Raw genomic sequence first — 25579 nt, forward strand, 5'->3', positions numbered from 1 at the left:
CCTGCCTAGTTAACCCAATTAACCTAGTTAAGCCTTTAAATGTCACTTTAGGCTGTATAGAAGTGTCTTGAAAAATATCTAGTCAAATATTATTTACTGTCATCATGACTAAGATAAAAGAAATCAGTTATTAGAAATTCGTTATTAAAACTATTATGTTTAGAAATGTGTGGGGAAAAATTAACGGGGCTGGGCTAATAATTCAGGGGGGCTAATAATTCTGACTTCAACTGTATATAATGAAGGTAAATTTTGTATTTTTTTATTCATCCGTTGGTTTTCTCAGGGTGCTCTGGTTTTCCCCACAGTCCAAAGACATACGCTTTAAGTGAATAGAAAAAACTAAATTGACTGTATTGTATAAGTGTCAGAGTGTATGGATGTTTCCCAGTACTGGAAGGGCATCCGCTGCATAAAACATGTGCTGTAATAGTTGGTGGTTTATTCAGCTGTGGCGACCCCTGATAAATAAGGAACTAAGCCGAAAAAAAATGAATGTATGTTTTATGATTTTCAATGTTTTAAGAACTTTCCAACATTTAAGGTCTGAAGGTGAGTAACATTTTATATCAACCCAATAACATTTTCTGCAAATGAATGTTCTAAATCAGTGGTGTTCAAACTGTCCTGGAGGGCCTGTGTCCTGCAAAGTTTAGTTCCAACCCTATTCAGACACACCCAGGCTAACTAATCAAGCTCTAGAAACATCCGTGCAGGTGGGTTAAGGCAAGTTGGAGCTAAAATCTTAAGGAAATCAGCCCTCCAGGACCATGTTTGGGCACCCTTGTTCTAAATGATAATATTCTGCATATTTGATCAATTCATCTTTTTACAGTTTGGTAAACTTAGTTACAAAAATGCATGTTAATCAGTGAAATGCAAAAAGTGAATACAGTAACATTTACGGTAAATATTTACTGGAAAAAAAACCTGGATTGTTACTGGGGCTTTTAACAAGACACTTTTATGACTTAAGAAAACATAGATAATAATCAATGTCAGTGAAGGTATTGTTTTCCCCCCAATAAGCAGTAAATCAACATGTTAAATAAATAAATAAATGACAACAGCCTTTTTAGATAGCAGCATGGTCATGGCAAACTACGATTGTTTTGAAGAAGCACTCCAGATATGCAGACAGACAGACATGCAAACACACGTGCAGTAGATTTGACTTTAAATAGCAGGTATTTTTAACTCTGCTCCTATAACACCAGGATGAGAATTCAGGTACCTGTTTGAAGATTCCCAGCATTCCAGTAGGGGACCTGGTGCAGGACGGCCAACACTGCTGCACAGAAACACTCTCCTCCTCTTACAAACACTAATGCACACTTCTGTCTGTCAGTCAGTGAGAATTTATATGTGAAGGAAATGTGATACATCAGTACTAAGTGTGAAGTGGTCATATGGATGGCGGTAAAAACTTGTGAGCATTGGCACCGGTGAAGGAACAGTAAACCAGACAGTGATAGTTGTCATTATTTACTATTGGTGGTGCAAGTCCCATGTATGTGTACAAGCTCGTCAGTAAAGTAGTCTCTAATTGTCTCATGTAGGCAATGTACACGCTATGCATGCGTTATCTACCATGTCTGTCTATATCTATCCCTTTTTAATCGTATCGTCTATTTATTGCTCATTTGTTTTATCCATCATTTATCTATAAATTCATCATCAATTGTTGATCTATCTATCTATCTATCTATCTCTCTATCTCTCTATCTATCTATCTATCTATCTATCTATCTATCTATCTATCTATCTATCTATCTATCTATCTATCTATCTATCTATCTATCTATCTGTCTATCTATCTATCTATCTATCTATCTATCTATCTAATTTATTTTTTCATTCTATTCATTTATCAATCATTAATTTTTTTATTGATCATTGATCCATTCCCCATTCGTTCCTTCTGTCCATTTCTACATCAGCTGTTTACACTTTTCATCCATCCATCCTTTTTTTCATTTTATTCATCTATCGTTATTAATTATTGATCCATCCATACCATCTGTCCATTTTTACATCAACTGTTAATTCTGTCCATCCATCCATCCATCCATCCATCCATCCATCCATCCATCCATCCATCCATCCATCATTTCATCCATTCATTTGTACATTTGTTAATCTGTTCTATCCATGTCATCCATCCATACCATCTGTCAATTTTTACATCAACTGTTTATTCTCTTCATCTATCCATTCATCCATCCCTCATTTCATTTGTTTATTCAGTCTAGTTTATCTGTTCTATCCATAAGTCATCCATCCTCCCATGTCCATTTCTCCATCAAATGTTCTATCTATCTATCTATCTATCTATCTATCTATCTATCTATCTATCTATCTATCTATCTATCTATCTATCTATCTATCTATCTATCTATCTATCTATCTATCTATCTAATCTATCTGCCTGCCTGCCTGTCTGCCCTTTTTCATTCTTTTCATCTATCTTGTCCATTTTACATTAACTGTTTATTCTGTTCATTCATCCATCGTTTCATTCATTCATTAGTCCATTTGTTTATCTGTTCTATCCATAAGACATCATTTTTTCATTTTATTCATCAATCATAAATTGTTCTATTGATTATTGATCCACTCACCATTCATTCCCTCTGTCCATTTCTACATCAGCTGTTTATTCTTTATCCATCTAGCCATCCTTTTTTCATTCTATTCATCTCTTTATTTATCATTTTCCATTCATACTGTCCATCATTCGTTCTGTCAATCATTGATCCATCCAACCATCAATGCAAATATTGTTTGCTCAGTCTATCCATCTTATATTTATCTAGATACTCATCCATAATCAGTAGTTCATTCTATCCATCCATCTCCTCCATTTGATTTGCATCCATTTATCTTTCTATCCATCTGTCCATCCATCCAACTGCAAGCATGCATTCTGTTTGTCACCTCAAATCAGATGTACTTTGTGTCAGTGTCTTCATTCCTTTTAAAGAAGAAAAACTTTCCCCAACCCCAAGTCTGTGTAATTAAGTGTAAATATAGCTAATGTCTGTCTATTTCCATCGGAAGTGAATGAAAGTTTGTGTCCTAATGTTGCTTGGCCTTCCCCAAGAGCTGGTCTTAGAAATGACATTAAGAAATAAAAAAACACTGAACTGATTGTTGATGGTCAGTTCAAAATGGATGTTTGTGCCATTTCTTCATTACAGCCTGCAGCAAAAAACATATGTCATATCCGTTCTTGTCAAAACGCATATCAAAAAGAGCGAGAAGAGAGAAAACTTTATTCAATTCCAAATTGCCTGCAGAACGAAGCCTCTCATAGAGTTCCGCTTCTTTCATCTGTGGAATTCGCTCGCCGGAGCAGATTAGATTTGAAGGAATCTGCCGGACTCAATGCCTCTATTGGCAGCTGTGCTAGAACAGAGCGATACGCTGCTGGGATACAACATTTCCCTCTTGGAGAACATGACTCATTAATCAAATATTCATACAGGGAGCATCATAAATAAGACTAGAACACAAAGTCTCCTCAAAACCGTCATGCCTTCCAGCACAAGCCCCCTTTCATGTAACACTGACAGAAAGGCTGGCATGTTGCTTCACCCCTTAATGTCACAAACTTCCTTTCCTCAATGCCTCGTTTCCTAAATTCAGCCCAGCATGAATTTACTGATCACAGACACTGGAAAACACTGAGACGATAGGCGTATTGTGCTTCGCTGCTTCAGTCTTCACGACATCCAGTGCTGAGACAGGCGAGGATTTATTCTGCTTGGTCTCACAGAAGGGTAACTTGTTCCCCTAACCGGACCCCATAATTGAAGGTTATGACCTTATTAATATAAGAATTTGTATTTAACATGAAAATAGCACAAGCATTGCTCAAACGGAACAGAAACAGGAATTGACCATGGCAACATTGAGCCCAACACAAAGATATTTTCTTTCTCCCAGAAAAATGGCGTAATCGCCAGATACAGATTTGTTCCATTTGGCGAAATGCATGTCCTTTACATTTGCTGGGAAAGATGAGTTAATAGATCGAAAATAGCTCAATAACACATTTGTGCTGGTCATTAAAGGATGCAAGATCAAGTACAAACTAAAAGTGTTGTTTTTAGTCATGTTAGCTTTATTGTACATTTCTGAATCAACAGTTATTAAACTGAAATGTTCATTGTGCAACAGAAGTATGACACTGAAATACATCGCGGTAATTTGCAAACACTTAAAACTGGCAAACGGTGAAATTAATTAACAAACACAAAATGATTGTGGTTATTCACTTCACTGGCGTTCTGTTCAATGCTCAGTACTTTGGTTCAAAAGTGTTTCTATACAAATAAGCAAGATATTATTTGCAGTACAATACAGTCACATTGACAATGTTATTAAATAGATGCCTATTAATTAAATAAGGCATAGTTTAATAATAAATTACTCCATTCATCCTAATTTATGATTTCCATCACACCATAAAAAAATAAAGTAAGCTCCAAAAAAACTAAAAAGATCTGTGCAGCTCTGAAACTATTGTTTCCCATATCGGCATTATACGACTAATGTTGTTAACTGACATTAATTGACACGGCAACCTCTAAACATTATAGAATACTAAATGTGCTTTACACAGGTGAGTGGGCTTGACAAACCACCTACAGAAAACACACCCATCTCCCATCAACCAACACTTGCACCAGTCTTGCACTTTCTTACAATCACTCCATATCTCTTAAAAATGCTTTTTCGAAGGTGAGTGGGTTTCATAAACCACCTGAAGAAACAGTTTTGTTTTTATTAAAAAGCACACTCATCCTTTCTAAGCCAAGCACTTAATTCTCTGAGCATTAACAGTACCTGTGTATAATTAGCACTTATTTTTTGTATTGCTTCTTCTTGTTGAATCGCTGAATGCCCTCTCAATTGTAAGTCACTTTGAACAAAAGCATCTGCTAAATGACTAAATGTAATTGTAAATTAATTTATGTAATATCAAACAGTTTCTGCACAAATCAATGCTCAATTCTTAAAATTTTTCATAAAAATATGGTAGAAGCAGCTTTTTAATGTCCACTGCTAAATATCATTTAAAAATGAATTAGGTTCTGATTTAGTTATATGCTATACAGTGTTTTCTACTCACTTATAAAGGCACGTTATACTTTCAGTTAATGTAACATAAAACATACCAAAATAAAATGTAAATTCTGTGATTTCATTTATGTGTTTCAAAAATGAGACTATACATTTGATTTTTAGTTTAAAAAATAGTTATCTACATGTACCTAACAACATAAAGAACTTCTTGTTAAAAAAATAAACATATTCACCCCCGGTATCTATTAGAGTAAATGAACACGCTGAAATGTTTGCAGGGTAATTTCCGTGTTCAACTTTGCTTGCAAGATCCAGAGGTGTTGGCATCAGTATCAGTGTTCAGTTAAATGGTCTAAAATCTGTGATTCTAGAGCAGGCACTGCTTGTAGATGTTTGTAAAATGTCCTTTCTAAAAAAAAAAAAAAAACATGAGAACAGGAGTCTAATAGTTTAGACCCATGCAGTTCTGATTTATGGTGTATCACTTGCTTTTTTGGTTACCAGTTTAAAGCATTAAAGCAGCACAAAGTCTCCTGATGTTGTGCCTGCTTTCCTTGCGTCCCTGATGAAAGGCCATTCTCGCTTTTCTACAGCAATCGAAAGTTCATAATCCTTCCCATGGCCTTTCATTATGGTGAATGCAGGGTACTTCTCTTTCGACGAGGGTTGCAGAATCTGGCACAATAATAAACACAGTTCAACTTGAGATTTTTCTAAATTAAAAAGGCAGATAGCAGATTCTGTTATAACACACAATATCTGCCCCTCACTGTGTAGGCTCTGCTGGAAACAGAAGTCCCAGATTTTAAGTTACATAGATAAATGCTGCCACCTGCTGACAAATGTAATTAACTGACATTTACGGCTAAAGGGTTGATTTTTTGTGTTTTATCTTAACCCTTTTCTTTAAGCTATATTAAAATAAAATAGTTTTATATTTATATTATACTTAGTTTTATAAGTATAATTCGTTCCTGTATTAAAATAGATTAAAGAATAAATAAATTAGTGTAAAGCTGAATTTTTAGCAGTCATGACTTCATTCAGTCATGACTGATTCTTTATTTGATGAACATATTTTAAAAATATATAATATATAAACATATATATAAAAATGGATTCTTAATAATGTATAAATATTTAATATAAAAATATCTAAATTAATACTTAGTCTTCAGTCTTTGAATTCATCCTTTGTTGGACATATTTAAAATATACAGTATAATATATAATTAATACATAATATAGACCATGGGTGCCCAAACATTTCATATAAAGGGCCAAAAACCAAATATCATTATGAGCTGTGGGTCGAAGGTAAATATACCATACTAATAAATATACCAACTATATTACATTAAAGTTGCCAGGGGTAATTTCCAAATTTATTTAATAATATTTAAAAATCAATAAAAAAAACATTACTAATTATATTACCTAATGCAGTATAACTTTTAAAATCATAAATTATTGCAATAAAAAATAACAGGGGAGTTCAATGCTGAATACGCTAGTCAAGCAGAATCTGCCATTGCCTTGATTTGATCACCAAAGTCTCTGCATTGTCCTCTATCCACTAGGTGTGTACATTTAAACTAAATCTGATATATTTATTTACAGTATTTAATTTAAACATTTAATTCTAATTAATGGCAGGTCAAATCGAAGGTTACTGGGGGTCAACTTTGGGCACTAGTTTGAGCATCTCTGATATAGACTCTTAATAATATATCATATATAGACTATTTCAATGTGGTGATGTCATTGGCCTACGAACATTTCCTGCTTGTTATCAAACTATTTCATCACTGTAAAAATAGGTAATTCAATCATAACTTAATGTTAAAACAGCTATCATAACATTATTTATCAATATATGGAGCTTTCTGGTTTCTCAGAAGCAATAAAAAAGAACAAATAGCAGAAATAACAGAAAAACCATTGTTTTTGTTTACATCCCTCAAAATAGTCTATATTAATACTTAGTCGCCTTAATTAAGGTGTCTTTACACTTTACAATAAAGTCCTCACAATATAATGCATTCATGTTCTTATTTTTGTCTTATTCTGACTAATTTTTGATGTAAAACAAATCGGCTTATCAAAACAATATTAATGTTAAAACATTTTGCTGAAGTTTTCTCACCTTTGACAGTTCATTGGCAATTTTTTCAAAGTGTTCAACACTTTTTGAGTAGAATCCAATCGTACAGCTCGGGTCCATTTTACTGAAAGACATTTTCTTTGGTGATGGGCAATGAAACGACTTTGAAGATGGAAACAAAAAGATAAAATATCAATTGAAATGAGTCACACAAAGCCACCTGTTTCCCATGTTTGTGAAATCACAGTGATCCATATGCACATCAGAAGCATAACCTATAAATTTTCATCCATAATGTCCATCTAAACAGTAATAGGTGTGTTAAACCGATCAGCCAGTGCGGTTCCGAATGATCGATGCGCGTTCATGTGAAACGTTCAAATTGCAGAAATAAAAGATTCCACTTTTTGACACATTTTTTGACAAATGTTGAATTCAGCCCGAGATCTGAAAGGCTTAGACAGCTGAGCTAAAAGTATGGCCCAATATTTCTGCCTTTCGCCAAGCCACTTTCCACAGCGCACAAAAAAAAAAACGTAAAAATAAGTTATGATGCTGAAATATAAAATCGCCGAAGCTATATAAAACACGTTGGAGCTGATACAAAGTACAGAGCGATGTGTAAATCTCTTGTGTTCGATAATTGAGTGTGGAGGTCTACTTTCAGATTCATACCCTTAAGTACAGAAACTATTAAATTCACATCACTGTGCGCCGGTCAGCTTTTTGTAATTCCACATTACCTGCAGAGGGAAATCGCTTGTGCTGACATCCACAAAAGACTGACAGTAATGAGGATCCATGTAAATCAAGCTGTCATCTGCAAGGACAAAACAAAAGACAAGTTATTCAAAAAACACAGTGATTATTATAATGCATATCCTTGGCCAATTTCTATGCAGAGCAGCTCAAAGTCACCCACCTCGGTTAGGTTTCAAACAATCAAACATGAGATTTTTTTATTTTTTGAGGTGGGGGGTTCTTCCTAAATTCGAATGTATTAAACGCCGCATAATCGAATCTGGTTGCACAAGCACATCCTTTATGCCTCAAAGGGGGCTGTCATTTAATTTTGCTGTGGAGAAATTACTTTTACAAACACGCAATTATATTAGATCATTTGCATATGATGAATGCGGACGACCTCTTGGAGATGGCAGGGAGAATGTATTGCTTGTCATTTAGACATCATCGCAGAGTGCATTTCAAATTGCTAAAATGTAAATGCATAAATATTGACTACCAACATATACAACTGAAGGTTTCCAGTGGCTACTGAAGGTGATGGAGATTGGGCTACTCTGGGTAACTCTGAAATCCATGCAAGCTGCTTATGGAAATGCAGAAATCCTGCTATTACATGATAAATGGTGTAGCGTTTTTGAAGGGTGCGGTAAAAACAAATTAAGCTTCTCTGATGGTGTTGGCCTTCTCTTTACATGCATTCATTTACTTTCTCTCTTATAAACTAGCTACAATAGCTATGTTTTGAGCCACTTATTTTTGCGCATTTTGGAAGATTGCATAAATATGCTTATTTAGTAAACGTATAGATGCGCACACATTTTGAAAATATGCATAAAAAGACTTATCTGAGATTTAACTGAGTAGGATAAACTTTCTATTCAATAAGGAAAAAAGTGCCTGAACTAAATTAGCAATATCCCATGAATAGCAGTGCGATATGGCTGTATAGGCTGCAGGATGAGTACCTTAAGGCTGATTTATACTTCTGCGTCAAACACTGGCGTATGCTATGGCGCTGATGCATAGCCCTTCGCCGTGGCCGTCGCCGTCACTGACGTGCACCTCTCAAAAAATGTAACTACACGTCGCAACAATGCGTAGCGCAAGCTCTGTGATTGGTCGGCTTGGTAGCGCTGACGAGTCGGGGCGGGACCGAGAGCCGCGTGAAAGGCGCAACCCAATGTAGCGATTGTTTACAAGTCCCGTGAAGGAGCTCCGGATGGAAAGTTTTGTTTTGTGTTTACCTCATAGTTAAAGTTGCTGCACGTCCGCCGGTTCCTGCCTCAAAATGAGCGAGTTTGAGCCACTTGTACATTCCAGAAGTATTTAGGAAAAGCAAAAAAGCAGCGAAGACTTGACACAAAGGAACATTTACACCTCACTGCCAACTAGCGTTTTGGAAGTGTTAATGCAGACCAACAGAGACAGCGCGCAGAAGTATAAATGCACAGCCACGCGCGTTGCATGCGCCGTGGGTTACGCCGGTCACTTGACGCAGAAGTATAAATCAGGCTTTAGTGCCCCACCAGTGACAATATATGGCCATATCACACTGCTTAGTGTGTTATTGCGTTTATACAACAGTGCAATGGCATAATTGTGTATATACAAATGAAACTCAAATATCCTTTTCTACAAGCAACTACTTTCTTCCGTCATTCATTCGCAGCTGACGGTCAAAACAACAGAAATCGTTGCTACTTCACCAACGTCACTTTAGAGCTAGTATTTGAATGATTCTTTAGTGTAATCTCTAAAATCATGACAAAACAGGTGATTTTGCTGACATTTTAAGATTATAAGACTGAACAGCATGAAATACCATCAGTTTTTTCTTCCCAAGCGGTCTCTGTCACCATCTTGTGGCGGTAAACCATCAATTTCTTTGCTCCGCATGCTGATGGCCACCATTGCATTGAATCACCGAAATTATAAATATGTTTAAATAGGCACTATCTTTATGAATAAACTGCATTCTTGCCTAAAAAAGCCTGAAAAGTACATTATGTTGTCCAACAGCTGCAATATTTCTTAAACTGTAGCAATTTTATTTGACTGCTGCTCTGCATGTGGGCAGAGTCCTACACAAGGGTGCATGAGTGCTTTTACAGAATATCGCACAGCTATCAGCCAATCAGATACAAGAACCAGACAAAACTACTGTCGAAACTTTATTCACATATCTTTTATGCAATATTCCAGTTTTGCATACAAGTCTAATTCACATCTTTTTATAGAATCCTAGCTTTTGATTTTTGACTAAAAGACTAACCTTGAAATCCAACAAAATAGTAAGCCTGTTTCGGTTTTCCACCAATGATGCCGATACAGTACTCTAAGCTTAAAATGCTCTATAAAAACAAGAAAAAGAGCTGTTAAGATAAGAATATTGCCACATCTTTAGCAAATATTGCTCCTTTTTCTCCATTGTGTAAAATGCTGCTTTTCAAAGCCTCACCTTGACAAAGTTTAAGTATTCTGGGTTGATCTTCTCTCCGCCCAGTCTCACAGGAATGAGGATAACAACAGCTCTACTATCAGGTGAAGCTCCAGAATCGAGTCCCTGAGGATCACTGTGGCTTTCTGTCCGCGTTGAATGGCTATCAATAACATCAGCACTGTACACTGCAGACAATCAATAACAAGGGGTCAACAACATGGCCTTTGTCTGCTCTGCTCTCTCTGTCAAGTGAGATAAATCCAGCTGTTGGTAAATTTAATTGCACTGGTAGCCTTACAATAGACGATTCAGCTGTAATGGTGATATTTGCAGAGCTTTTCAATGGTATTTAGATACACTAGTACTTAAACATTTAGGCATGATAAATTTTAGTATCACTGTGCCAGTCTCTGCATAAGCTGAAAGTATTTATTCTTATTTAAGAACATCATTTATCAAAAAAAAAAAAGTTTTTTAAATGTGTCTTTATGGTCAATTTTGATCAATTAATGCTTCCTATAAATGCATTTGGCTGAATAAATGCGTTAATGTCTTTAATTAAACTGACCCCATACTTTTAAACAGTGCTGTTGTTCTTATATATATTGTTGACACTCCTTTAAAGACTTTTTTCCTTTAAAGAGAAAAATATAAAAACTATACATATAGTTTGGTCCAAAATTACATTTGTAAATTTGTATTAAAAAAAAAATAACATTACAATGTGGTTTAAATACTTATATTTTTAAAATGTCAGTATAACAAATGTTTCTATACCTAACAACTTAAGAACAAGCATAATTTTATAGCATTGCAACACATTTTAAATGTAAATGTATAAGTTAAAATAATAAATACATTATTATTTTACATAACTTTTTTCCTAAATTCTTTTATATATATTTTAATTAGAACAGTACAGAATATGGATTTTGTTTGATTGAAAAAAAAACTTTATTTAACCCATATTTTAATACTTTTGTGTTCTTAAAAGTTAAAAGCATAAATAAAATCACTTTTGTACATAAGCTCAGAATATCCTCGAGCCTGGGGCTCCCTCCCGTTTAAAGGGTGAGAGGGGAGTTTGAGCTAAGGTAAGTCTCGAGACCTCCCCTGCTTGTTTTGGTTAATGAGTTAGGAATTGTTATTTGAGATAGCTGACTAAGAGTTTGTCTATGATGTTACTGTGGATTTGTCAATTTACTTATATTGCATGTCTTTGGACGATGGGAGGGAACAGGGGAACCTGTGGAAAACCCAAGCAAGCATGGATAGAACATGCAGACACCACACAGAATCACCGACTGGCCTGGTAAACAGTGCTAACCAGGGCTTGACATTAACTTTTTTGATCACCAGCCAGTGTGCCTAGTAGTTTTCTAGCATTACTAACCACTCGCCATTTTCACTAGCCACAGTTTCTTGATTCAGGCTTTGTGGAATGTTCACATGCCTCCTTACTTTCTGTGTATGTTGTGTATGAACTTGCTCTGTAAGCATGAGCACATGGGTCATGGTTTTATAGTGTTATTTACAATTAGTTTTCAGTTCACATGGCTTTTTAGAGCTCAAAGGATTTACCAAATTTATCCCTGACCGCATTAAAAACAAATAAATATTTTTTTCTTAGCCACAAATTTTAAATAATGTGTCAAAACAAGCTAAATATAGCTGTATGCTATACTTTAAACTAAACATTTCTTTAAAAAAACAAAAACAGTTGACACCAGTTAACTAAACATAAATGGGAAGTTAATGTCCTATATCCTGGTTAAATAATGGTTAAAGCAAAAACAACCAGTGCTGCTTAAAAAAAGACCAATCTGGAGCTCTTGAAAGCAGCAGGCCTGTGGGTGCATGAACATGACTTTTGGTCAAGTCTATTTGAAAAAGATCCAATCACACCAGTTGCATTTCCTGGGACGGCAAGGAAACGGGAGCGCGCACATGTTTTAAACAGTCGCGCACATCACATCAGCTGTTGCTGCGAGTGATTATCCTCATTCGGTATTCAACCAGCTTTCTTCTGCCCACACGAACAAAATTATATTTGTCGGTCATGCTGCTTCTCGATTCTAAGATTGCATTTGCACGAATATCGGGCCATCCTTATTGTCAAACCTTGCTTTTAAGAAAACTACAATTTAAAATTCATTTTCAACCAGCCAAAGTGGCTAGTGGAGGTGGCTGTCTAACCCGCTACAGCTAAAATCTACCCACATTTGGCGTTAATGTAAAGCCCTGGTGCTAACCACTGAGCCGCCATGCCACCCTATCTGGAAAAGGAAGGAGGAGTAGGGGTGGAAGGGGGGATTCTTCAAGACGAAGATGACTGAGGTGAGAAACTCTGGTTGTTTATAGTGAGTTAGGATTCATCTGATTGGTGCATAATGTGTGATCCTCTTAAAAATTAGTTTATAAATAAACTGTACAAAGCTGCATTTTGGAGATAAATATGTAAAATTTCCTTTCAAATTAAAACTTATTAGAATTTTTCTTTAAAAGGAGAGTTCATCCAAATATTTAAATATATTTATTTTTTTCTCCCCAAGTGGTTTCAAATCTAACGAGTTTCTTTATTCTGTTGAAAGAAAATTAAAGGTTGAAAGAAGATATTTTGAAGAAAACTGAAAACCATTGACTTCTATAGTAAAAAAAGCAAAAACTATTGAAGTCAATGGTTACAGGTTTTCCAGCTTTTTTCAAAATATTTAAAAAGGTGAAGGATGAGAGTTGTAAGTGAACTATCTCTTTAATATTGCAAATCAGTAAATCATATTTGCATTTCTGCAAAAGTGTTTAAATTGTCCATACCTGTGCAGTCCTGTGCTACATAAACACTAATGCCTTTCAGCATTGCATCAACTGCCTCATCAACAGCTTTTCTGAAAAAAGAAAAAGAGATAAGAGAGAAAAGAGATACATTTATCATAATGGGCAATAGATGACATAAAAGACTTATAAAAAAAAGAAAAAATAGCAATATATAAATAATATTTTCCAGTAATTACCTCAGTATGTGTGCTACCACTGCTGGGCCATACCAATCTCCTGCCTGTTTTCCGGAAGTCATTCCTAGCTCCACTAATTTGTAGATGCCTAGCTGTGCTGAGGGTCCATCCCCAAACCAGGATACAATGGTACGATGATATGTCTCTTTCAGGTAAGAGTCGGCCTCCTCAGCTTCTCCTTGAACAGGACAGAGAGGCTGAGAGGCTTGTGCTCGTTCCCCCTGAATGGAAGCCTCTAATGTGGCCACGAGTCTCCGAGCGGCACTGCTGGTCCACGTCTCTGTATCCAAGGGCTCCAGGGACAATGCTTCTGACCACTTCCAGTCTGATGACACACAATTTTTAAAACAATAAAAATAATAAAAATAAGTAATATAAATACAGTGCAAAATATATACAATTTAAATCTTAATTTGTCTTCACTGTTTAAAATGTGTTAATAAATAGCCGTTCTCTTAATCATCATCTTTTTTTTTGTCATTTACCACATAAATCATAACCATATGGTTCACTTGATCAAAAAGTCTTTCAGAAGTCCTGTAAGTTTGTCCTAGATATTTCTGACAGACATTTCCAAATTTGACTTTTAAATAGATAGTGCCTTTATGAACAAAAGTCCAATTATTAAATTCAGCGTAGTCAGTATTTCACTTTTACTACATTTTATTCTCACAAACAGAGTGGGTGTCTGAAACGGTGGAGGTGGAAGTGCTGAGGGTCATAAAGGTGCTGCTCCTGGCCATTAGGTAATGACCTTGCTGAGTGTCAAGGCCTGTAATTGGCCAATAAGTATATTTTATTAGCCATTAACCCCTTTTTATAGACAGATATTTCTATAATGACATATTTCATTAAAGGTGTGGGCTCTGAATGACACATCAATGTTGTTTTTTGAATGAAGGCATTAAACTGGAAAATGTCGCGGCCTGTTCACCATATTACACAAAAGTGCCCTCCGTCAATCATAGCAGAGCTAATTCATTAGTGTGACAACCTCTGACACTGAAATACCCGACCCCTGAAATGAAACATTAATACAGAATTTTATTATGTAAATGAGGACATGAAAAGGTTTAAAACTTTGGCTAATTACTTTTAAGCAACAGAACATCTTTGGACATCAATCAGCTATTATGTGAAAAAAAATAGTTATGATTATATATCTAAATATATACAGCTAACTTCACCTCTAATAACACCATAATCTATATAGACTTAAAAAATAATTACAATTGTACATCACTTTTTTATATTCACTGCCGATCCAAAATTTGTAATAATTGTTATTTTTTTAATCAAAGAAGCCATAAATCAATGGTGTCGAACTTTAGTTTTAGCTTTAAGTTTAGCTCCAACCACCTCCAACTCACACCTGCTTAATAGTCTCTAGGGCTGTTTCTCATTATGCGTTCTTTAACAATCTTGTGTCCTCGTGTAACGTCATCATCAGCTGCCAAAGTTTAGTTCCAATACTCAAGACCAAAAGAACAGAGGGCGCGTGAAACTTCTCGGATGCATTCTGATATCGAGAATGCATGAATGCAGACTTGAGCACTGTACTCCCTCCAGAAGCCCCAGAAGTCAAAGCGACTGGAGGTGGGAAGCGCAGCATTTAATATAGATTTCATAATTCAGAGATATAACTTATTTGTATTTATTTTATTGTGCAACGTATATTTGTAAAGTCTTTAAGCATAGTACATATTGTGAAACGGAGGACAACAATAAATCATTGTATGAATGCTGTAATGTTTAAATAATTTTTGGTTAAAGATGCGTGATAGTCATGTGACCATCAGGAGGAACGCAGCATCTCATATCTCACAGGACGTGCTCTCTGCTCTAGCGGTCTCCTCAGTTCCTTCTTCCGATGTGACCTGGCAAGACCGGTCTCAACAAAAACGCAAGTCCGCAGCCAAGTTGTCAACACCTTGATTAGTTGGATCAGGTGTTTGATTAGGGTTGGAGCAAAACTGTACAAAGCTGCGGCCCTCCAGGAATTAAGTATGAGACCTATAATAATAATCATAATAATTTTTTTTATATAACACCTTTAAAACTTATTTCTTAATGCACTTAACACAAAAAAGATACAAATATAAAAACAGTTTAGAGTAACAGTAAAATTGTAACATTAAAAATATAACAATAAAAATCGATAAAACATTTAAATATCTAGAAACGTAAAACAACCTCACAAATAGGCGAGTGTAAAGTAGTGAGTTTTCAAGGATGATTTAAACAATCTAAAAGATTCAGCATGTCTAATGTCATAGGGGAGAGAGTTCCAGAACCTCAGAGCCAGGGAAGAGAAAGCCTGGTTACCCATAGAATGCAGACGAGTGGAGGGGACTGTTTAAAGACCAGAGTAACAGAGGTCACGTGAAGTGGAGTACCGTGTTAAAAGTTCAGACATATAATGTGTAGCTAGACCATGCAGGGCCTTGTATGTGAGCATGAGAATTTTAAAATCGATATGGAATTTGACTGGTAATCAATGGAGTGATTCCAAAACCTGAGTAATGTGATCTCTGATTTTGTTCCCCGTCAGAATTTTGCCAGCTGAGTTTTGAACGTATTGTAGTTTATTGATGTTACTTTTGGAAACGCCTGCTAATAAGGCATTGCAGTCGTACAGGCGGGGAAAAAAATGTTTTAATCAGTTTTTCTGCTTCAAAAAAGGACAGCATGGGGTGGATTCTTGAAATGTTTTTGAAATGAAAAAATGAAGTCCAATATTGCCACCAAGTTCTTAAGTTTGGCCTGAATCTCCATGAAGGAGCAATCCGGGTTAATTTTAAGAGGTTTAGTTTTATGTAGTTGGTTGGAAGAACAAATAACCATAACCTCTGTCGTGTTAGTGTTCAGGCACAGAACTTTTTGGGACATCTATCTTTTATCTCCAAAATACAGTGTTCCAAGTGTGTAACAGCTGAAAGATTGCCAGGTTTGGAGTGAACGTATGTCTAAGTGTCATCAGCATAAAGGTGGTACTTCAGACCTAGGAAGTCCAGGAGATGACCAAGTGATAAAATATACTTGGAAAAAGAGTAGGGGGCTTAGGATGGATCCTTGAGGGATGCCAAATTTGCCAGAGCCTGTGTTAGATTTAGGTCCTCCCTTGTCGATAAACTGCGAGCGGTTACAAAGGAATGATGCAAACCACTTAAGAGCGTGATACCAAAGACTGTTTTCATTTGTGAAAGCAATATGGAGTGATCCACAGTGTCAAAGGCTGCGCAAAGAACAAGGAGGATCATAAGTGATAGGCAGCCAGTGTCTACGGCAAGAAGCAATGATTTGTGAAAATAAATCATTCATAAATCATTTGTATATATACACAAACACTATAATACAATATATACACTAAAAAATACTAGTTTTAAGCATTAAAATGCTGCATAAAAACAAGTGATAAAAGGTTTTATGGAGTAAATCAGATATTTCTGTGGAACACTAAAATACTAATATAATACTAAAATACTAATATAATAATAATACTAATATAAATCTTTCTACTGAGCCAATAATTTGTCAGCAAGTTTTTAATCATTTAAAATAATTAAAAATGTACTTTGTATTCTTAGTTATTGTTTTACATTCTCTTAATACAAACACAAGCAAGAATAAGTATATAGATTATTTTTACATTAATATATATTTTATGTTTATTGAAGATAGAACATTATTTTACTCATATTACTTTTTTTTCCATTTTATTACAAAAAAAAAAATTACTTGCATGCAGTATGCTTTCTACGGTTGTGTGTATAAATAAAATGTCAATGTAATTTAAGAATATCACCAAAATGTAATATCTCTCCTTTAACTAATTTATTATTAGATATTTTTTATTATATTCTCCCCATAAGCTTCATTGAAAAAGTGGGCATCCCTCCATCCCAACTTATTCACTGTTGGCCTGATCTCACCTCTGCCCAAGATGTGAAGCAAGAGTGCCTGTGCCAATATCATCTGCCCCGCTCGGAGTGTACAACCCCAGCCACAGTCTGAAGTGAAGCTGGAGCCCGGAAGAGCAGGAAACTCTTCTCGATAGGTCAGCCAAACTCGAGAGGTGAAATCCTTTCGAAATTCATCAACATTGCCTGTGACAACATCGTCATCTAATGCCTCAGCTGTGCTCTCAGTAGGGTTTTCATCATCTGAGGAAACAGATGGATTATTTTAGGATAAACCAGATACCAGCTATTTAATTAAAAAGGAAACAGACAGAAATATACTAAATTAAAAATGACCATAAGCTCAAAAACCTATGACTAGTTATGAAATTGGTGTAAATATTAACTGTAAAACAACTTACCCACAACCTTGAAGTGGTAGCATTTTCCCAACAAGAATACAGGAGAATTACGGCTAAAAGCAGTTTTTGACTTTAGAGCCCAGCCTTGAAAAAATTCAAGATTAACGTTAGTCACGTGCACATTGCGTGTCATGATTTTGTGACTTTAAAAGACGATGAAAGATGAAAGGACTACTAGCATTATAACATCTTAGTAACACGTGAGATATGTTATTACATACTGTATTTCACACTGTGCCATGCTGACATGAATTTGGACTTCAGTGTCTCCACCTCGTCGGTCCCTTTAGTCTCCATTTTTTCAGCCACGGAGCAAAACCCATCACAGCACGTAACAGACTAAGTTTCTACAAGAAGTTTTCAATACGAGCCAAACATGTTATATCGCATACAGAAAGATCTTATTTACTCGCATATGAAAAAATATATGAAAATTAGAAAGTTAAATAGAAAAACAACAGCATTAAAGCACTGGGAAACTAACGTTAACTTTAAAAATAGTTCATAAGACTGGTGGCTAGCATGCTAGTTAGTAAGCTTGTAAGTAAGCTTAAACATTTAAAAAAACGTTACAAGTAACTGCAGCGTAAATGCAAACTTTAATTTTTAAAAGTCTATCTAAAATATTATTAAATGTACAACAACTTTATGCTATACCTGCTTACATGTCTTGTTATACTGAAGAACCCACTGCAGCTATTTCTGTTTACTTTTTGAGGAAGTGGCGATCTCGTTCGGTCTCGCGGTATTTCCCATTCTCCCTTCAGACCTATGCTTCAGACGCGTACTTTTGAATGTAGATATTTCAAAGGCCTGGTTAAAAAACCTTTAGTCGACACATGTTGGTGCTTATTACGGGTTTGTAACAATACTAAAAGAAGCTTGTGGTATGTGGTCATGTGGCTTCTGGGCCGGTGTGAGTAAAAAATAAGGAGTATCAGAATTATTTGATTATAAAATAGCCTTATCATATTTAATGACCCTCTGCTGTATTTCTGTTACTGGTCATTTTTAAGTAAAAAAAAAAATCAGTTGCTACAGTGAGAAGCTGAGGAGACTAAACATCACCAAAAAGAATGTGGACAACGCAGTGGTTTTAGGGAATTAAAAGAGAGTACAAGAATTTGGTGACCAAAAAAAAAGAAAAAAAAAAGAAAAAAACAATCTTATTACATTTGATGGCTCTGCTGTTATGCACATATATAAGTTAATATTATAGTTTATATATATATATATATATATATATATATATATATATATATATATATATATATATATATATAATATTAATTGTATATAACCGTGTGTGTGTGTATATATATATATATATTAAAAACTAAGGCCCTTCAAATTATATGTTGGTTCCCAATTGATTTCGTTATATAATATATATTTTGGCGGAATTAAAAAGTTTGAGCACATATTCCAGTATGAAGTCACAGCACTGACCGCAAGCACGTCCGAGCGTCTGCGTTTCTTTACAAGTGAAGTGGCGCATTCCTGTGAAGTGGGCGATGCCGAGAAGCTCAGCAAAAACAATGCCTGCCGATCCATTCGTAGGGTTGTTATTGCGCTTCAGAGATAGATAAACAGTTTCATTGCATTCCCTGGTGGTCATCTATCCAATCAGGCTATAAAAGAGGGCATCTCATAAATAGCTGGTATGGTATGATGGATTAATACACTGGGGTAATATAATTTCAGAAAAGTTTTTTTTTTTCAAATTTCAATATTAGCTGCCAATGATTATCAACGTACAACATTGTTCACAGTCAATGAAATGCGAATGTTGTTTGTCTGAAATCGCATCTAAATGTGACTTTAAAACAACTTTAGCACAATTTCCATGTTAAATAACCATTTTTAAATTCTGCTTTACTTAAATAGCAAAGTACGAATCAGATGTGTGAATTGAAAAGCAACTTTACCTCAATGATTAATGCACTAATACACCATCCGCTATTTTCTATGAGTTGTTGAAGTGATGTTGCATTTTCACTGTATTGTTGGTTTAAAAAAATTTTTTTATATATCTAAAAATTAAGATTGGATCAAGTAAGAATATTGTTTTGTTTTCACCTTTAGAAGAAATAAGTTAAAATGAACAAAATGATCTGCTAGTGGGGTACATCATAAAAAATAATATTTTTGCTTTAAAATATAGATATTTGGACTAGAAACAAGACAAAAATTATTAGATTTTTTTTCATAAATTGCATAAATAAGTAAATACAATACATTTTTTACTCCTCATTTTTAGACATCGCTGATGGACATCACAATGCTGAGCCGGCATCGCAATACTCCGCTCCGCCCCCATCACAGCAGCAACCCGCTCGTGAAAAATTCACACTTAGGCCCTGTTTACATCAATACGTCTTAGTTTTAAAATAGCATTTTAGAACAAAAAACGATCCACGTCCACACTGGCGTTTCATCTAGCATTTCTGAAAAGCCCTACTTCCACTATGGGACGATAACCGTTTTCAAGGTGTTCCGCGGTTTGGAAAAGTCAACATTTTAAAACCGTCAACATTTTCTGTAATACCATTCCTAAGGTATGTGTAGGATTTTTTATTTATTTCATATTTTATTTATTTTAATTTTATTTTTCAGAATTTTTCAGTTTTTAGGACAACAGTATCTCCAAAAGATATCCGCTGCTATTTTCACAGAGCTTTTTCTGTTTCTGTATGTGAACTTCCAAAGGACACAAAGACAGAAGTGCTTACAGTTCAATATTACTTATGTTCCGGAGAATTATAAAATACATAGCAAGCATGATTTGACAAAACACAGCTTCCAGAATCTCTCCCAGTTCAGTGCTGGATTCGGTTAAAATCTCCTCAACGATGGAGCAGCTCCAACAAGCAGAGGCTGTGAACTCTAAGCCACAACCTGTGTTTTTATTTGTTAAAAATGATTATGACATGCACAGTGTCTAGTATTAATGGTATGCTGTAGTAAAAATGTAAACAATGGGAAATGTTGTTTGGCACCGCTAACGATTAAGCTACAAATTCATATGTATCAGTCAAACTGCTGTAAACACACACACACTCACACACTCTTCACCAGTGCCTGCGTGTCTCTCTATCGGCAGCTTTTCATGCGTTCTACATCTCAGATAATGAACTCACAAAAGATATGGGAACGATTCATGTTACTTACACGTGCATATTCCGAATATATGTGAAAGACGTCGTGTTACGCGTTGAGTTAAAAAAATATAGGAGAGCTCGCCTAACTCATGTAGCAGCAGAAAAATCAATCAAGGCTCACACAGGTCGCATCCCATATCTTGTGCTTTATTCTTCTGTCAACAGTGTCACTTTTATATTACAGAAAATAACTTAATCAGAGCATCAGAGAAAAAGAAACATCGGTCCTGTGCACATGTGCTTCTTACACACACACACAATCTCTCTTAAAGGAGCCGCACCCTATTTTCACTGGTTACAGACACTTGTCAGATTTTATTTTAGACTATATGAGTGTTTTTTATGTGTAATTTCCAAAGTTATGTGCATCATGACGTTTCCATCAATTGTTTTTATGCGCCTCTCCAAAATGAGCATTAAAATAGGTGGGTGGAAACGTAAGGCTAAGGCGAGAAATACCGCTTCATCTTTAAAAAAGGGGAGGAGAATAAATTAACTAAGTTTTTTCATAAGCTGTTTTAGATTCTGCAGTCCAAAATCAGGTGGTTTGTCTTGGTTGGGCATCTCAGCTGAGACCTGTCCACTATGGGTGACCCTACCGATAGCTGTGAAGTACCAGTGGCATAGCTCTCAGCATCACTGATGCACACAAGCCCTCACAGCACGGAAAGCTGCAGACCGTGTGAGGGACCCTAACCTACCCTTACCCACCAGCCAACACTAACAACCACTAATGTGCCAAAAACCACTCAGAGGAGACCAACAACGCGCAGGACACTGCCTAAAAAAACTTGCTAAACACCTGCCAACATCCAGCAAATCATCCAAAAGAACCCAAGAGCTGAATATCACCAGCACTGGCAATCAGTAAAACATTCAATGTGATGAAAACTTGAATGAAATGTCAAACTTGATGTATTGTAAACTTGTTCTAGAACTACATACAATATATACAATTATACAATATATACAATATGTACATACGTGCCCTTGATCCTTCATGGTGGGGGGCGGTTTGGGGGGGTTGGGATGCCGAGGGACGCCGCCCTCCCTATTCTGCCGCCCTAGACGCGGACATAATTGAGGGTGCGGGTGGTGATGGTAGTGTCGCGGACGGCGCCCTAGACACGGATATAACTGAGGGTGCGGGTGGTGAGCGTAGTGTCGCGGACGCAGCCCTAGACGCGGATATAACCGAGGGCGCGGGTGGTGAGGGTAGTGTCGCAGACGCCGCCCTAGACGCGGATATAACTGAGGGCGGGAGAGGTGAGGGTTGTGTCGGGGACGCCGCCCTCTGTATTCTGCCGCCTTAGGCGGCCACCTAGGTCGCCTCTATGGACGCGCCGGCCCTGTATGTTTGTACAGTGCAGTTTTTGTTAAATGGTATTAAATACTGAAAATATTTTAATAATTAGTAGGTAGGTATAATAATAGAGGGCCCATAAACCTAAATAAATAAATACTGTCCCCGTTTTTCTTTATTATAATATTGGAACCTGAAAATCATCAAAATTGTGGTCACTCTGGTCAGATATGGCGACAATAATAGTTATTTTTTAGAGGACAATAAATCTGCACTGCTATAAAAGCAGCATATTGACTATTCTAAAGTAGGCCTATATGTCCAACATAATAACGTGTGTTCGCTTTTGTAAGATACTTTACACATATTTTTTTCAGGAATGTACATATGTTTTAAGATCATGCGCCAATAATAGTACACTAGGCCTAGTTGAATTATAAGGTTGGAATGATTTTATTAATTTATTTTATTAAACCAAATACTTGCAAAATGTGCAATCTGTTATTCTGTTGTATGAAAATCTGAAAGTATTCCTGTATAAAATGCATTTCTTGTCTCAAATATAATCTGTAGTACATTGAATAAGATTGTGTTCTTCTTACCAGATAAAGGTAGTTTTTATGGATTACATTATTGGAAATTGTTCAGACAATGGCAGTAAAATTATTCATAGTTTATTGATTCTTTTTATTTTATTTTATTTGTGGTAAATTATTTTGGGTATTTGTGCATAAATTAATCACTTGATAGAAGAATCGCAAATCTTTTGTGAGTTGTACCCCTTTAACCCAAAATATTTGCTTAAAGTGCATTTTTATATAATTAATATCTTTATATTATTTCTTTTTAATTTTTACATTTCTTTTATTTAATATTTTGGTTTAATGTTATATTGAATGATGCTGATAAAAATAACTGGACTTTATTTATAATAACAATCACATTTAAATACAGTTACGGCAAAAAAAAAAACAACAAAAAAAATAGAGACCAAAGGTTAAGAGATTCAGTTTCTCTGCATTTATGGGTTTGAGTAAAATGTTAATATGCATTTTGTTCTATAAAGGTCTGATAACATTTCTTCAAAATGTCATAAATTAATGTCATTTAGACCATTTGTTTCGTCACAAAATGGCAACTCAGAAAAATTGTGACTTGGTAAATTGACTAAACTCCTGTAAAGCTAAAACATTAGTATTGTGTTGACTAAAATGAACAAGTCTGAAAACTTGACACCTTTTTGGTATTTTAAGCAAAAAAGTTTTATTGTAATTTCTATTTAAAAATAAATGTCAGCAGTCATTTACAAAATAAAACAAAAAGTAATGACTACCAGAGTAATTTACAATATCTAAAATAATTCATTGTTGGAAAACATTTCTAAAATTGAATAATATAAAACAATACATTTCACTAATCATCATCTACAGAGCATATGCAATATGAGTTAATGTACATAATTTCAGTTTCCTTGATTTTAACCATAACAATCACTTAAGCTAACTTTTTAAAGAAGTCGCTTTTGCTTAACAAACCTGCATTTGCTCCAAAGCACAGCAAAACAGTCCAATTATTGTTCTTTTTTTTGTCAAATAACTTTATAAAATGACAGGGATACTTTAAATTGAACAAAAGATGTAAAATATTTCCATGATTTGTTATCACAACATATTTTCTTTTGTCAAGTCAGCTAGATTCACTAAAGTAGTTGAGATAACACAATTTTTTTTTTAGGTTGATTAAAATAATAGCATGGTGGTAACTCACTGATTTAACATAAACATATTAGTTGATTTAAATAATAGATATAGTTTACTTGACTCCCGACTCTTCGTTTACCGTGCGCATGCTCCGGAGTCAACACAAGGCATTTGAACCACGGGAAGGCGCCATTTTCTCCCCTTTTAACGCCCTATTCACACGGGGCTTCAGCGTCAACGCTTGACAGAGAGCGTGTCTGAAGTTGGAGCTGAAACGATCGTCATAGAAGCGTCAGCCAATGAAATTCAGTCAGCAATAGGCCACTGTCTGAGCTGGTGTATTTGCATACAGCGATCTGATTGGCTGACGCTTCCGTCGGCGCTTGAAAAGTTGAGCTGGTCCCAACTTCTGCAGCGAGGAACGCTTCTGAAGCGGCGCCGACGGATCCACAATGCAGTTCGGCAACGCCTGACGTCACCCATTCAAAGTGAATGGGAAGCGTTGACGCTGACGCCCCGTGTGAATAGGGCGTCAGAGGCGAGCAAGTTTAATGGTAAGTCCTTTTAAAAATCAACGTTTTCATGGTCTAGGTTGTTTTAGTAATTTGAAGTATTGTCGAAGAAGTTAGCAGTTGTCGAAAATCGAACTTTATTATAATTTTGCCTCAAATTGTGGATGAAAAAGTCATTAACGGCCTCTGTCACCTGTTCCTTTGAGGCTATTTTAACTTATAACATTTTTAAACTGAACGACCGTTACATACACCATTTAATAAGCCTGTGAAGCATCCGATGTTGCTGAAAAAAAATATATATAAATGTTATTTTAGTCTTGTTGACCGTTGCAACCTGCCGTTAAACGACACCACGCCGTCACAGGAGATGACGCTCTTTCAGCCTCAACGCCCACCAAAAAAAGGGAGCAAACTTGAACCGTGCAGACCTGTACAAAGGAGAAGGCAGGTCTCTTATCGTAAAGGCAACATAAAGGCTAGGATATAAATACATGGAGGAGAAAACTCCATGTATTTATCAATGTAAATGTGTGACTGTTCCTCTTTGTTCAGATTCAGTCACGCCATACGGTTCTGTACAAACCAGCCGCGGGTCACGCTCACCGTAAACAAACAGTATAGCGAGCATGCGGAGAGATGGCGTCAGGTATTATAGCGTTAGCAGTAATGATCAATATGTGTCAAGTAGAGCTGCACAATTAATCGAAAAAAGATAGCGATCTCGATTCAACCCCCTAGACCAGGGGTCAGCAACCCGCGGCTTTTTAGCGCTGCCCTCGTGGCTCCCTGAAGCTTTTTCAAAAATGTTCAAAAAGATGGGGAAGGTTAGTATATATTTTTGTTTTAATATGATTTCTATAGGAGGACAAACATTTTTAACGTTTTCAAATGCTGTAAAAGTGTGTAGAATTAATATTTAATTTCAATATTTCTGTCAACGAAGATTTGCGTCATAGCCTGCGACACAGGTTTCTATCAGCAGGGCGGGATGCCAGGCAGGTGGCTGTTGTAAACAAACCGGGAGATAATAAAGCATGGAAAACCGTTCACAGATGGTGACCAATCACTTGATTTCAGTGGCTATTTAATTATGAAGGCTCATTATGTATTTGTAGCCAACTTAGTCATTTTTATAGTAGGCTAATATAGCTACTATATATACACATACAGCATGTGTTTCCTTCAT

The 25579-nt window shown here is 35.8% G+C and overlaps 1 protein-coding gene across 12 annotated transcripts; it reads right to left on the reverse strand.

Annotated features, from left to right (window-relative positions):
* Window positions 1-4105: 4105 nt before the first annotated feature.
* Window positions 4106-18440, reverse strand: atg4c (autophagy related 4C, cysteine peptidase). 12 transcript variants are annotated; one of them, XM_087255374.1, is made up of 12 exons: window positions 18380-18437; window positions 17936-18061; window positions 17715-17798; window positions 17326-17556; window positions 13394-13718; window positions 13197-13267; window positions 10401-10567; window positions 10215-10293; window positions 7939-8015; window positions 7238-7357; window positions 5593-5766; window positions 4106-5500 (listed from the first exon to the last, which is right to left on the reverse strand). In XM_087255374.1, the coding sequence occupies exons 2-11, from the start codon at window positions 18009-18011 to the stop codon at window positions 5605-5607; spliced, it is 1392 nt and encodes a 463-aa protein (XP_087111500.1). In that variant the 5' UTR covers window positions 18012-18061; window positions 18380-18437; the 3' UTR covers window positions 4106-5500; window positions 5593-5604.
* Window positions 18441-25579: the final 7139 nt, after the last annotated feature.

This window comes from Danio rerio, chromosome 6 (genome assembly GCF_052040795.2).
Source record: "Danio rerio strain M-AB ecotype USA chromosome 6, GRCz13ab, whole genome shotgun sequence".
Classification (NCBI taxonomy): Eukaryota; Metazoa; Chordata; class Actinopteri; order Cypriniformes; family Danionidae; genus Danio; species Danio rerio.